General features: G+C 37.7%; 1 protein-coding gene across 2 annotated transcripts in view; it reads right to left on the bottom strand.

Moving 5' to 3' along the window:
* Positions 1 to 15,102, bottom strand: part of TBC1D2 (TBC1 domain family member 2) — a 73,465-nt gene extending 58,363 nt beyond the window's left edge. For both annotated transcript variants that reach the window (XM_007498971.3, XM_007498972.3), the window contains exons 1-3: positions 14,364 to 15,102; positions 11,782 to 11,929; positions 6,417 to 6,564 (exon numbers count right to left, since the gene is read on the bottom strand). In XM_007498971.3, coding sequence (XP_007499033.1) covers positions 6,417 to 6,564; positions 11,782 to 11,929; positions 14,364 to 14,843 — 776 coding nt within the window. In that variant the 5' untranslated portion in view covers positions 14,844 to 15,102. The remainder of the gene's footprint in view (positions 1 to 6,416; positions 6,565 to 11,781; positions 11,930 to 14,363) is intronic.
* Positions 15,103 to 15,332: the final 230 nt, after the last annotated feature.

The following is a 15,332-nucleotide window of genomic DNA, read 5'->3' as shown; positions in this document are numbered from 1 at the left end:
ACAGCTCCTTTTGGAGGTCCACAAGTTCAAAACAGATCTGCTTTGATGACAGCTATATAATTAAAAAGGGGATGTTTGCTGAAAATATTGTCTAATCTAAAATGAAAGATATTGCTATTTTTGAGGCTTTTTAAAACACAAACAAAATATATTAAACAGATCATTCCTTTTCTTTATTGTGGGATTGCTAATTTTGATGGTCTACTGAGCTGTTCTCTCCATAATGACTTTAGAACAAACACTGAACAATCTCACAGTAAGATTTGCTGTACATTAGAAGTATTTCTAGCTCTTTGGTAGTCCTCTGATCAAAAGACAGTTTTCCCAAATAGCTGAGTGGCATATGTTTTGTTCTCTTATTGATACTGAAATGTGACCTTCAATTAATTTCACACTCCCTGACTCTTGGTTTACTGAAGTTCCTGTTGATCTTGACATATGGATTTGGCTGGTGTCCAAAGAACTTTTTGCTTTTTTCATTTATTTTGGGCTTTGCAAGTGTTTTGAGAGCACGCGTGTTGTCAGTCAAGAAATGGTAGACTCCTCATAGGACAGCACCAAGGGAAAAAGAGGAAGCAAGCAGCATGTACTTTTTCACTACTCTGGCAATTCATGATTTCATCTTTGTAGATAGTCCTTCTACTGATCAAGCTCACAATCTTATCACAACTTACTTAATAGGTGGTTTAATTAATGATGTGGCCAAAAAAAAATCATGTGGTATCCAATACTTTAGTGATCAAGTTAGGCCAGTTGCACAATAGAAAGAACTCTAGACTAGGAGTCAAGATGAGAGTTCAAATGCAGATTCAGTTTAGAAGAAGTATGATTCTGGGCAAGTCACTTAACCTATGTTTATTTCTGTTTCCTCATCTCGAAAATGGGGACAATAACAGCATTTACTTTCCAGTGATGATTAAATGAGATAATACTTGTAAAGTACTTTACAAACTTTAAAGTGCTATATAAGTGCTATCATTATCAGCAGCAGCAGCAGCTTAATTTCATTGACAAGCCCCTACTAAAAGCCTTGCCATCTTGGTAGGAATTCTGCTGGTCTGCAGATTTTGAGAATACAAACACACTTTCATGCCACAATGAAGTACTTTAGTAGAGGACTAATACAATCGTTTTATTGGAAGGAAGAATTATTAAACTGATTTTATGAAAAGACTAATGGAATTTCTAGACATAGTAAAATATTAACCCAAATTACAAATTCTTATAAACTATAATTAATGTACTGTATAGAATGCAAAGTATATTGGAATTAATCTCAAATTCTAACCAATCTGCAATATCTTTAATTTGAGAGTTCTCTCTAATGACACAAATCACAAATCTCATTATGTGAATCCTCCCAAATGTTCATTATCAGAATCCATGCAATATGTTCCAGTCATTCTTTGATTTCTCTCAACATGAAGAAGAGACCAGGAGCATTCTGGCCATTCACCTATCATCCCTCTCTCTCACCATGTGACCAGTCCATATTCTCTTTCTGTCACCCTCTTTCTTTTCCCTTTCCTTCATCATTGTTTAGTTCTTTGGAAGCAGTGGTATTCTAATTCTCACTGCCATATAGTAGCACCAGTAAAATGTTTATATTGGAAAGATCATTGCTTTTTGGGGAAGCTTAGTCAGTAAAAATACTTTTCACTCTTCCACAAGTAATCCAACTCTAAGCCCAATTCATTGTTCATTTATACTGCCAGATATAGATAATGTTGGACAAGCTCTGTAGGGTGTCCATTCAGATGCATGCTGAAATTTGGGAGATGTTTTTCAATCTTTCTATTTGCATGGGGAGGTCAGACTCCTTTGAATAATTATAGATCTCTCCTTGGAGCTTTTGTAGTTTCTCAGGGCTCAATACAAAGAATATTAGGCCATTTAAAAACAGAAGCATCTGGAAGACCTCATTATTCACAGGGAATTCCTCTTTGACCTGGATCTTTTCCATTACCATGGTGAATAATTTTGGTGAATGTGGATTTCCTTGTTCTTTGTTCTGCCGGATGTTTATTGTCAGATGGTCACTGAATAATTAATTCTGCTATTACATTTAAGAATGATAAGCAGATGAGAGATACCTTGTAAGGCAGTGTTTTGTCTTACTAAGGATCTAGAATACTTACTAAGTACTAAGGATCAAGAATAGGTCATTAGATTTGGCAGTAAGATCATCAGTAACTTTATAAAGAGCAGTTTCAGTTGAATGATAAGGTTAGAAGTCAGACTTCTAAGAGAATCAGAGGAAGTGGAGGTATCTTGTATAGTGGCTTTTTTAAGGAATTTAGCAGAGCAGAGTAGAGCTAGCTGAGATGGTAGGCTCAAGTGGGGATAGAGAAGATATGGGTTTATTTGTAGGTAGCAGGAAAGGAGCTGGTACATAGGGAAAAGTTTGAAGACCAGAGAAAGAGTGGAGATGACCGTGAGTGCAATCTACTGGAGAAGATGACAAATGGATGTACATAGAGAGATCTGTTTTGGCAAAAAAGGCTGACCTCTTCATTTGAGATGGGTTAAAGAAGAAACTGTGGGGGGTTATGTCTGCGTGATGTGAGACAAGGAGAAGAGGAAGCTCTCAGTAAATGGACTCGATGTTAATGGTGAAATATGAGTCAAAGTTCTTAAGATGGGCTGGGGGGAGAGGGGAGATGTTATACTGTGGGAAGCTTGAGGAGAGACAAGAATGAAATAGCCATTGTGGAGAGTTGGAACAGCAAACTGATTATAAAAGTGCATGCAACATAATTGTGTAGTGTGCCTAGTTGGCATAGTTTTGTATGTGCAGTTAGTAGTAGAGCTAGGATTATAACATAGGTCTTTTGACTCACCAACACTATACAGGATGCTATAAGTATTTTTCAATTTTTGTAAAATATTCCTAGCTATCACACGATATTTTAAGTTTTCTCATATGCTTTAGGCAACCATCTTATTTGATCCTCACAATTAAATTTCACACAGAAACTCATGTGAATCTTAATGATAGGGAGTTTGTTTGCTATTGTCATTAACTGGGCTCTTGTGATCTGAGGGATTTGGGAACTTCTTTGAATGTGCACTACCTGTTATACTACTGTTTTATAAAGCTATGAAAATCATTTGCACTCACACTGTAGATCATGGCCAAGTTAAATACGGATCTCATTTTGGGGTAAGAAACCTTTGATTTCTGCCTCTCCTTGGGTAACAGTCTGTCACAGATTGTGAACTATTTATTTTTGATTCTTTAAAAATTTTTTATTATTGTTTTTCCTTGTATGTGCAATAGAGTATCTGAGTTTTCATTTTTCTCTCATTTTTTGTACTTGTAGTACATGTTACCAGTATTAATGGGTCTTTTTTTTTTCTTGCACTTACCTAAGTTTACAGTATCCATTAGTCCTAATATTGATGCATACCCAAAAGCTTTTGACTATGGAAATCTGTCATGGATTGTTAACTATTATGGAACTTTGATTAATGATTGCTTCTGATTCCAGGAAAAGGCATCACAAAAGAGCCATTGTACAGTGCCAAGGAGCACAAGGTCAAGGAGACCAACCAGTCCTGATGGGATTGATGAGAATGGGATTCGAGGAAGCAGCTGTTTGACAAAATCAGACACAGGATTTCCCTGTGCCAGATTCAGACAAAGTACCTCAGTCTAGCTGCCATCTTGGCTCCCCTATCTCTGAGAGCAAAGGTAAAATCAGACCAGGGAATTATATTTTCCATTTGCTACTGCTAAAATCTAGTCCTTTTTCTGCCTTTCATAGTGTGGCAATTTTCTATAGTCCTGACACTGATTGGGTAAGTGCATATTGCTGCAATGGACCTACAGGCTTGTGGAACATAAATCACTTTATTGGGCCCTGATTCTAGGACCTGTTATGGGTTTATTCTTGCTTACTCAGAATTTTTATATATTATTTAATTTTGATTTTTTCTTTTCTTCTATGTTTTTTAAAAATATTTTTGACTTCCTTTTAACAATTGATTCACATACCTCATAACTCATCCACCCAGGCGATCTGTGTGTTTGTTAATTCCCTCCTCAGGGGGGACTGTATAATTGTCATAAAATTCTATATTAATAAAAATTTTTCTTGTTTGAGAGTAATTCGAGGATAAGAAACTTGCTACCTACCCGAATCAAGAAAGTGAACTGTTTAGAGAAGATGCCACAGAGATGCCTGCAGAAACCTCACACTGTACCAAAGGATCCAGAATGAACTTTGGGATGTTTTGGGAATTATGGGGGGTTGAATCCACTCCAAAGGGGACTGCCCCCTACTTGGTTTTTTTGTCAATGTGCCTATTAATCATTGGTTCAGTTTTCTTTTTTATTGCCCTTTTATCCCCAAATTATTATAATTTCCCCTTAGAAACTGCAATATTGTATGTAACTCTAATTAAAGATCTTCAGAGATATAAATTGGTTATTTGTACTGATTCCATGGGGAAACTAGGCATGTAAATCTGGGAGATTTCTACATGTTCATTTCCCATGGGAATCTCAGTGGGGGGATTGTATAATTAGAACCTGCTCCCTTGGACTTCAATTCCCAGCGTTCCACTTTCCTCCTCATGTTACATGCTAAGGTAGGGAGGATATAAGTTTTGTGTCACCCTTCCTCTGTCACTCTCTCTTCCCCTGACTGCATTTTGTGGAAGTGGTATGAGGTGAGTGGAAGGAGAATTTACTGATGTGGTCTTATTTATGTTAGATAATTAGGTTTTTATTCCTTCTACTTCAAGTGATCTGATGTTGTAAACCAGATCTTCCAGACTCTAAGTCTAACAGCCTTTTCATTACACTAAGAAGATGTAAATTTGTTCATTCAAATAAATATTTATTAAATATCAATCATGTGCTTGGCACTAGGGGGGAATACAAAAAAGACATTCTAATCTAGCAATAGAGGTAAAACATGTAAAAATAAAAACAAATAACTAGGAAGAGTGTTCAAGTGAAGTAATAGACAGAAAGTATTCTGGTATTTTAGCAGAAGCTACTTCTGGTTAGAGGAGGTTAAGTGAAAGCATTGTTGCAAAAATGGTATTGAATAAGATGGCTTATAAGAGAGCTGGGATTTTGGGAAACAACAGTTCCAAGAGGGGAATCCTGGGAGCAAAGACAAGGAAGTGGGAGACTGAATGGTACTGTTTAAAGAATGTAGTCAACAAGCACTTATTAAAGAATCATGAGTTAGGTTCTATGGGAGTTAGTACTGCTGGATGAGTAAAGGGGAATTAGTGTGAGATAAGGCTAAAAGAACATGTTAGAGCCAAACTGTGGTAGAACAAAAATGTGTGACTAAGGAGTTTATATTTCATTCAGTAGGCAGGAGAGTATTATTGGAGGAGAGAGATGGAGGAGGAGTATGTCAAATGATGAGAGAGGTACATTAGGAAGATTACTGTGGCTAGCCTGGATGAACTGGCAAAGAAAGTAACTGAGAGCAAGAAGACACTTAGATTGTTAGGGTAAGAATTAAGGAAAAGATGACGAAGGCCAAAACTGAGCTGGTAGCAGTTGAAATGGGAAAACAGGGATTAATACTGAAATATTCCGGTGGTACAAATGGAAGTATTGAAAGACTGTTAATCATTCAAAGAAAAAATAATAACTCACAATTTATACAGTTACAAGATTTGCAAAGTGTTCTCATAATTACTCTCTAAGTTAGGTAGCAAAAGTATTATCCCCAATTTAAAGACAAAATGGAATCAAGTCGGGAGTTCTTAACCTGGAGCCCATGAACTTGTTTTTTGATATTTTGATAACTGTATTTTAGTAATCAGCCCTTTATATGTATTTTATTCCATGCAAGTAAAAATATTATTCTCAGAATAATGACAAAAAAAGGTTAAGAATTTTTGGGTTAAGTGATTTCTTCATGGTCACATAGCTGGTGTAAAGGAGAATTCAAACTCAAATCTTCTAATTCTAAGCCAAGTGTATTATCTATCTACTACATTTTTTTGCCTTCTCCCTCCACCACTTAAATTGTGTTCATTTTAAATTTTCTAATGCTTGATTTTGCTGCTTAGCAGTCTTGATAGTTTTTCTACTAATAATTATAAAAACTATGATTATAGCAAATGAAAGTAATAGTTATATAGCACATACTATGTGCTAGGCACTTTACTATGTACTTTACAATTATTCTCTCATTTAATTGTCCCAACTCTGTGTGGTAGCTGCTATTATTATTCCCATTTTTTTATGAATGAGGAAACTGAGGCAAACAGAGGTGAAGTTACTTATCCAATTTCACACGGTTAGTAAGATTTGAGTATAGATCTTCTTGATTCCAGGCCTAGTGCTTTATTCACTGCACCACCTCATTGAGACTGTGAAGTTCATTTAATGTACATAAATAATACAGTTTTTAGCAGTATCAGAAGATGAAAACACTTACTGTATTTCAGTTCCTAGGTGTTTGAGGGAAATATTCTGGAGGGTAGAGGGCATCTCTGGAATAGGTTGAGAAGCAGCTGCTATGCCTACTAGTCCAGTTGGTGTTTTCACAGGGCAGAAAAATTCATCAGTTTCTGTATTGTCTAGATCTAGGGAAGAAAAAAAAAAGCCAAACAAATGGATCTAATGTTATAGTGCTTTGAAAAGTTCATGTTTAGATTAATGTTGAATATTATTTTTATTTGTCTGGCTCTCCTGAGAAGCTGTCCTTTCACCTACTTTTCCTGATTCATAAGGCCAGAAGTAGGATCTCCTCCCTGGTAATACTCCAAATGTCAATATATCCTTCTTCAGTTTATGTAATCAGATCACATCCCCTGAATCCTTAAATTTGCAGCTTCTTTCCTGATTTTTCTCAATGACTTTAGCAACTGGTTCACAGTTCTCTTCTCTTCTCTATCCTGGCTATCATTCTCCCATACTTCAATATTCATGGGAATTACATTTCTAACTAGCTGATTTCTTTTGAAGAGCTCTCTCTCCATTCTACACCAGCAGGGCCACTCTTTAGACCTGACTGTTATGAGGTACTATGAGCTCCAAAGTCCTAAATTAAAAAATCTCTTATCTTTCTACCACTCCAACTCCCTTTCACTACACCCTCTCCTGGTCCTCCTCATCACCTTTATTCCTTCAACTTCTTCCAGACTATCTTCTCCTTTCAATTACTTCCCTTTACCTAACTCTGGCTTCGCTTATTCCCTCCTTTAGTCTTAACCAATGACCAACTACTCTGAAAATTCTCTAGCCACAAATTTAGACATTTTTTCCTTTTTCCTCTCTCTAGTTTTAGAGAAAGAAATGGCTCTACATCTTGCCAAGGCAACCCTTTCACTTATGCATCTTGGTTTATCCTCTTCTGCTTCCTCTGATTCTGTCAATCAATTGTTCTTTCTTTCTTGTGTATCTTGAATCTCTCCCTTTCTACTGATTCCTTTTCATCTTGTTACAACCATGCTCAGGTCTCCCCAAATTAAAAACACACTCCACACCCACACCCTTCCATGACCAGTCTATCACACCAAGCTAATAATTTCATCAATGGTTTTTCATCTGGTTATCTAATAAAATCTAAAAACTTTGGGCTGTCAATCAAAGCTCTGAACAATTGGTAGCCTTTCTACATTTCCAGTCTTATGACTGTCCTTTACATGCACTGACTTACAGAAAAACTGTAATATTTGCTATTCATTTTATATATATTCAGATGCTACCTATTACCTCTATACTCTTTGCTTGAGATGTCCTTTACCTACTTAAGATTTTTGAAATACTCTCCATCTTTTAAGGTCTGGCTCAAATCATGATTCTGTTCCTCAAAGTGTGTGACCATGGGCAAGTCACTTAAATTCTCTTGGTCATAGCTTCCTCATCTATAAATGAGGGAGCTAGACTAGAGGATCTCTAAAGTCCTTTCCAGCTATAGATCTATGATCCTATGATCTACCATGGAATCTTCACTGATCATTCATGTTTCTAGTGCCTTTAAAGCTGAAGCCATGGTCCCATTCCCATTAATTATATAAAATCCATTTTCTTCCACAATCTCCCCAAATAGCCCATGTGAATTGTGCTAGGTCATTTCTAGTACTGTCTACCATCTGCAAAGCTGGAAAGTTCATTACAGGCTGTCAAGAACTGGGGAATGTATATCATACTTTCTCCCTTTACTATCTTGACTTTTCACCATGGTATTTAAAAAAAATAGTAGTCCATTTCCAGTGCTTCCTTACAACTATGTAATATTTTACCATATGGGGGCTGGTTTACCTCTGCTCATATCTGGCCTTCTCTAATTGACACTGAATCAGTGTAGTAAATGCATCTAGCTTGGATCTACTTTCATGCTCCCCTCAATTGTCTACTCTAGGAATCCAACACCTGTGGAATGAAATGATAGTTGGTAAAAAGAACCCTTTGTTGTTAAAGTTTCACTTAACATTTAAGAGTACCATCTAGAAAGGCTCCAAAATCTAATTCTAGTAAAAACCTACTACCAGAATATGGAACACCTCTGAGCCCTTTGTTTCTCTCCTCTCACTCTCTTTAACCCCTTATATTTTTGATTATTGATCTTTCTGTTCATCTGGCTGTTTTTCCTTTTTGTACATTGTACATTCAATATTCATTTACTCAACAAACTATTAGTAGATGCCCAATATGTTACATCACTGTGTGAGATACTAAAGGGGGCCTAAAAATAAATTAGTCTAGTGTTTCTAACTTCAAGGAGTTTATCTAAATTTTCCCTCAAGGTTTTATTCTTAAACTTCTCTTGTCTCTCTCTATATACTCTCATTCAGTAATTTCATCTATTCCATTTGCTTCAGCTATTAATATAATTATTCAACTCATGTAAATGATTCACATACTTTATTTTAAACTGTGAATTTACTCTCAAGATCTAGCCCTTATTCCCAGCTATCTGTGGGATACTTGTACATGCACAACATAGAGGTAATTGAAATTCAACATAAATCTTAGGGATATACCAAGACACGGAGGAGGGGAGAAAATAAAGAAATGACTTTTCTACCCAGAGACAGGTAAGTAGAAGTAAGAAGAAGTAGGTAGTATAAATGCCTACTTCTAGATAAGAACTATGTACACACAATTTAAGTGCAAGTGATTGGGGATCCATCCAAAGGGGAATAAATAACAGCAAGAAGAAAATATTCAAGATAATATAACATAGAAAGAAATAGTATTTTTTGAAAGCTAGATGAATTGAGTATAAGAACCCAAGGTATATAAGAGATTCACAGAGTCACACCTGTAAGAACTGACCAACTAATTCACCTTAATTGCATAACCACTCAAATTCCACTTCCTTCATAAAGCCTTTCCAGATCACCCAAGTTACAAGCTTTCCCCTCCTCTAGGTCCTTGTTTGTTCTACTTATCACATTCTGACCATTCCTAAGTAGACTTTTGAGAGACATAGTAGTGGCCTTTAAATATATGAAGGGCAGTCATGTGGAAAGGGGATTAGAATTGTTTTGTTTGGCTCCAGAGATCAGAACTAAAGATGAAGATTTTTACTTGAAATAAGGAAAATCAGAACTGTCCAGCAGTGAAATAGGCAACCTTAGGAGATAATGAGATCCCAGGCATTGAAGCCTAGATAACAGATTAGATTTTAAAGGTAGGTACACCAGGTTCAAATATTACTTGTGAAATGCGCTGTCATAATTTGTCTCCAGATCTATACTCAAAGCTAGTATAGTTTTAGGATCTGACAGAAATTTGTGATCTGCTGGTATAGCTGACAAGAGCCTTGTGTCACCTCCCCACTAGGATGAAACATTAGAATATGACTTGGAGTCAGAGACAAATGAAAGAATATATGCCTTTATATTATATTCATAGTAAGATTAAAAGAGATGTGCACATGTCCTAAAGTTTTAAGTGTATTTTTTTGTGATTACAAACAGGCTTAAGGAGACAAAGCAACACAGAGCATACACCCTTTTTTATACTGTATAGATACTGTATAATAAAACCACTATATGAGGGTGTTTTAAATAAAATGCCACATAAAATTAAGGGGATTGATTAAAAGACAGGAAATGGGTGTGAAAACAAAGATTATTATGATTCTTCAGGTTAGTCAGTTTCTAGCACAAGTCACACAGGAATTCAGTTTTCTCAAGGCTTTCTACTTGCCACCAGTCTGATTCTAATCATCTGGAATTGCTTAAACTCATTATGCAATCATCTATGAAAACAGAATTGGAAATATAGGAAATGAGGCAGTTAAGTAAATGAGAGAAGGGAGATGTCTTAGTAAAAAGAATCTTTATTAATGAAGTCCTTAGAAAAGATTCTTAACATTAAAATTAGATGATTTTTTGCTCTAAATACCAATCTAACACTACAAAGCTTCAAAGTTTTCTTTCTCTCTTTCATATGAGTTGGATATAAGCATAAAAGTAAATGGCTCCAATAGCTGTATAAAAGTTATGAATGTGGTTTTAACCTGTTCCAAACTAGTTTCAGACAAAGGGTGATATGCTTGTCTTGTAGATTTCTTTTATCTTTCTACTTCAGATCAGGAGGTCTCAACTAGTGTTGAGTATTTACTAAAAACTGTGAAAACTTATCAAGCATTTTAATTTGTAGGCCAGTACATTGTCCTGCCAAAAGCTGGCTGCTGCAAGGCAGCTTTCACTGGCTCTCTCAGGTCCTTTCTGGATCCTGGCATCTTTCCATTAGTGTCAGAAGTAGCCTGAAGCACACACTAGGTTGGGGTTAAAGGATAACAACTGAGTGATCTAGCTGAGGAAAGGAGGAGATGCAAGTAAAAATCGCACAATGTGAAATGCTGTTAATTTGTATGTATGTAAGATCCTTGAGTCAATTAAAAGCACACAAATAAAAATCTGTATGCAGCTCAAGGACATTAGAAGCTGACAGTAGACATAGGGAACTCTGATTTTGCCATTTAAGATGACTAATAACTGTTCTTTCTTTTCTCCCTTTTCTAATGCAAAACTTAAGTGAAAAGAGTTAGCTTTGCCCTGTTGCAATGCTACACTCTACAAAGAGTATGTTAAGATCCTGCCCCATCTAATAAACTGGTTATATGTTGGAATGATGTCTTCTCACAAGCTTAGAAGATGACTTCACTGATTCTACCTTTTGTAGCATCTCTTACATAAGGTCTTTTCTCTCCTCTAATAATCTTGTGACTACCCATGAGTGGTCATCCTCTCACAGCTGGACTATTCCAATAATCTTTAGATAGTTCTCTGCCTCAAGACTCCTTCCACTCCACTTCATCTGATTATGAAGTGTAGGTCTGACTTTGCCACCCCCCTCTATTTCAATAAATTTTAGTGGCTATTACCTCCAAGATCAAATATAAATACTACTTGACTTTTAAAGTCCTTCCTAAATCCCCTGCCTATCTTTCTAGTCTTCTTTTTCTCAAGTTATGAGTAATCCACTCTGTATCAGCTACCCTGCCTGGTTTCAAGATGCCCTTTCCATGTTAAGCTCATCTTTTCTAACCTTATCACCATGCTGCTAACTCAAGCCTTGATTAATACCACTTCTCAGTCCTCTGATTGGGCTATGGACTTTGTACACTTTCCTTCCTCATCTCTGCCACCTAATTTCTAAAAATCAATCCTACCTTCTGCAAGAAGCTTTTCCTAGTCCCTCATAAAGTTAATGCCTTCCCTCTTAGATTATCTTTAACTTAATATATAGTAGTTTGGTAATGACAACATAAAGAGTAAAGCCTTAACTGTAGAATGTAGTAGAAGATATCTCATAATAGAAAGAAAATTATCTTTTGATACCGAGTGTGATATGCAGGGGAGAGGCATTTCCAGGTGAAGTTTCATTGGTGACTCCAGAGACCAGGATTCCAGGCTGACTGTTGTAAAACTTCCAACGCTTCAACTGAAGCTGCTGCAACCAGTACATCATGGTTTGTTTGTTGACCGCCTAAGAAGTCATGAAAATTAGATTAAATACTTGATTCCTGTAGAACAATTTGGTTCTTGTTATCTCTACATTCTTTAAAAGAGAGAAAGAAAGGAAGAAAGAGATGGTAACTTCCTCTTTTTAGAATGAATCAAATTCCAACAGAAAATCATGGTTGGAATTGGAAGGGACCTCAGAGATCAGCTAGTCCAATCCCCCTTTTATAGACAAGGAAACTGAGGCCCAGAAAGTTGTGACTTGCCCAAAGTCACACAAGTATGAAATGGTGGGTTTCTTTCTGCTTAGTTTGGTTAGTCAATTTAGGAATTGCCAAAACTAGCATTTTATGTTTAAAAAGGGTGGGGAGATACACAAAATATGCAGGAATGGAAAAGTTTCTCTTTGAAACAGTTTAAGAATCAGACATAAACATGACTTTGATATCTTTTTTGGTAGGTAATTCTTATAAAATTTAATGGTTAAGTGATGGCTTTTCTTTGTTGGTTTAAAATATATAGTTCTGAAATGTCACATACTCTGAAGGAGTTACAAGGAGGGGACAAAGCCTCCCCTATATCCTGATATCCTATTAATAAGTCACTCTGCAAGGTAAAGACACTGGTGGCAGTAGAAAGAACAAAATGAAAATGACATTCTACTAGAAGGAGACAACATGTTCACAAACAGATGCCACATAATGAAAATTGAAAGCATTAATAAGTTTTCTTTGGGGGGAGGAATTAGTGAAAGTTTCATGGAGGAGATGGCACCTAACTTGAGTCTAGAAAGAAGATAATGCTACTCAGAGGCAGACATCAGGAAGGAGGGCATCGGGGCTGATTTATATTAGTGAACAAATGAGGTGAAGTATAGGATCATAGGTCTAGAGCTGGAAGGGTTTGGGGGCAATTTTTAGAGAGGAAGAAACTGAGGCTGAGAGAAATTAAGTGACTTGTCCAAGGTCATACAAGCAGAAAACTTCTGAAATGACATTTGAGTCCATGTTCTTTATTTCCAGTTATAGTACTCTTTCCACTATGCCAGTTTGAGTGGAATACAGGAATTTGTGAAAGGAAGTAGCACAAAACAAGGCTGGAAAAAAAAAAAGCCATAATGGGGAGGGCCTTAAATGCCAGGCTAAAGATTTTGTATTTTATCCTATGAGCAATGGAAAACCACAAAAGGTTTACAAAAGATGGTCCCTGTTTTAGACAGGAGATCCCTGTCTAGATGGGGAGTTATCATGAAAACAAGTAAGCACAAACAAGAAATATATAGGGAAGGTTGATGATAATATAAGGAAAGCACTAGCAACAAACTTGAACCAGCATTCTTGATGCTAAGCCAATGGAGCTGGAGCTTTGGGATGTACTAAATCAAGCTATAAAGACTTTCATTAGAGTGCTTGGAGACAGACTGAGAGTTTGTTGCCTGAGAAGAACAGGAGATAGGTTTCTAAGAGGTGTATCACTAGGCTGACTACAAGATGCTGAATTTTTCAACCTTTGCAACTCTGAAGATTATCTATATTGTAATATTATTCCTAAAATGTGGAGAAAATATCATCTGTGGAAGAAGTACCCATAGTTTTTTTGAATATTTTATTTTTTATTGAATTTTATTTTTTAAATTTTAATTGAATAATCATAGTTTGTACTATTCACCTCACAGAGTAGTTTTAATTTTTCTCTGACTTATTTAATGGTGACCCTAGGCTCAGTACTAGGTAATCTGTATCTCATCCTATTCAATTTGACAGCATTGAACACCTTTCCTTCAGACACTTTTTCTTAAGGCACCACATCCTAGCTTGCCAAACTTTCTTTGGTGTTACTCAGATTATTCCTAAGAATGACATCATGCAAATGAAACACCTGCAGTAGGAAAGGATAATAATGGCTAGTTCTAGGGACAACAGTCAACCACATCAAAGGCTCCAAAATGTTTTGCTCAGCAGGTAGCATCTGTTCTGGATGAGACAAAATGCAAGAAAAACCAATCTAGGACTGGTAAAATGATAAAACCTCCCTATCTTAACCCCACAATGTCTCACTTTTAATTAGGAAAGAGAAATGGACTTCCTGCTCTCTAATGAAGAGACCTTCTAAAAATGTAAAGATCTATCCACAAGCAAGATTTTGTCACCGGTCAATAAACGGTTATTAATCACCTACTACTAGGGGCCAAAGCACTTCTATGTAGGCTGGGTATACAAAGGAAATTGTAAAAGACAGCATCAGTTACAAAGAAGCTCGATCTAATGGAGGAAGACAACATGCAAACAACCATGTACAAAGCAGGAGCTTAATACATGTTTACTGATTGAGGTACAAAAAGCAATATTCAGGATATACTATAAGAAGGCACTAAAATTAAGGGGATTCAGGATGGGCTTTCAGTAAAGGGGTGGTATTGTACTTTAGACTTAAAGGCAAACAAGAGTAATTACATTTACCTTTAGGGTAATAACTCGACTAGGAGTTTTGATCTCAAAAGTCCCCTCCTCTGCTTCCACTTTACAATCAAAGGTAACACAGGAAAGGTCTATACTCCCCAGGGGATTAACATCCTGGGCAGTCCTGGAGTAATACAAGTGGCACTTTCTCTCATCATAAAAAAACCAGCGTGATTTCCAGCCTTTGATGGGTCCCTTGCCTCCGAATTTAAGCAAATACCCGCAGAGCTTGGTGTTCTCTCCCATGACTTCTTTGCCAGACTTGTACAGCGCAGCCTCCGGGTCCTCCGGAGTCGCCGCACCTTTCTCGGACACGGGGCAGGGGTCATTCCCACTCACAGGCTCGAGGGGAGCCTCATCTGGGGCTGGCCAACCGGACTCCCTTGGAGTCTCCATCTCAAGAGTTAATGTAGAAGGGGGCGCGGTCTCCGCTCCCGGGGCAAGGGGAAGCCAAGGGCCGCCCGGAGAGCCCGGTTTCATTCACTGCCGGCCGCCGGGTGCGTGGCGGTGTGCACGCGGGGCTTCCTCCGATACCAGGCGGTCGAAGTGCTCCGAGCGTACCCCGTCGTTCTGGGTAGGTTGTAGGGTAACCTGAGGTCGACTGGGCCTGAGGGCGGAGCGGGACAGGCGAGGGACGTCTGGGACACGCCGCAACAAGGAGACCTACCAACCTCAACCCTAACCAGAAGCTCACTGGAACTTAGGGCTCCACCGACCGATCCGCCCCCTGCAGGCTCCGCCTTCAACCTGCCTAGGCCCGCCCCTCCCTACGGAGGTGAGCTTGGCCACACCCTGTTCCGCCCGGCCTACACGCCATCTTTGCAGCTGGCAAGGGGTTCACTAGGAGCGGACTCAAAGCAGTGAAATGAGATTAAAGCTTCCAACCACCTCTGAGGACAGTATTTACCGGTGCTATTTCCCTCCCCCCCCCCCCCCCCCATTCAGTTCTCCAAATCTTGAAGACCAGAG

The sequence above is a fragment of the Monodelphis domestica genome, chromosome 7 (assembly GCF_027887165.1).
Source record: "Monodelphis domestica isolate mMonDom1 chromosome 7, mMonDom1.pri, whole genome shotgun sequence".
Lineage (NCBI taxonomy): Eukaryota > Metazoa > Chordata > Mammalia > Didelphimorphia > Didelphidae > Monodelphis > Monodelphis domestica.
The sequence above is the reverse complement of the archived record's forward strand: the minus strand, read 5'-3'. Positions and strand labels throughout refer to the sequence as shown.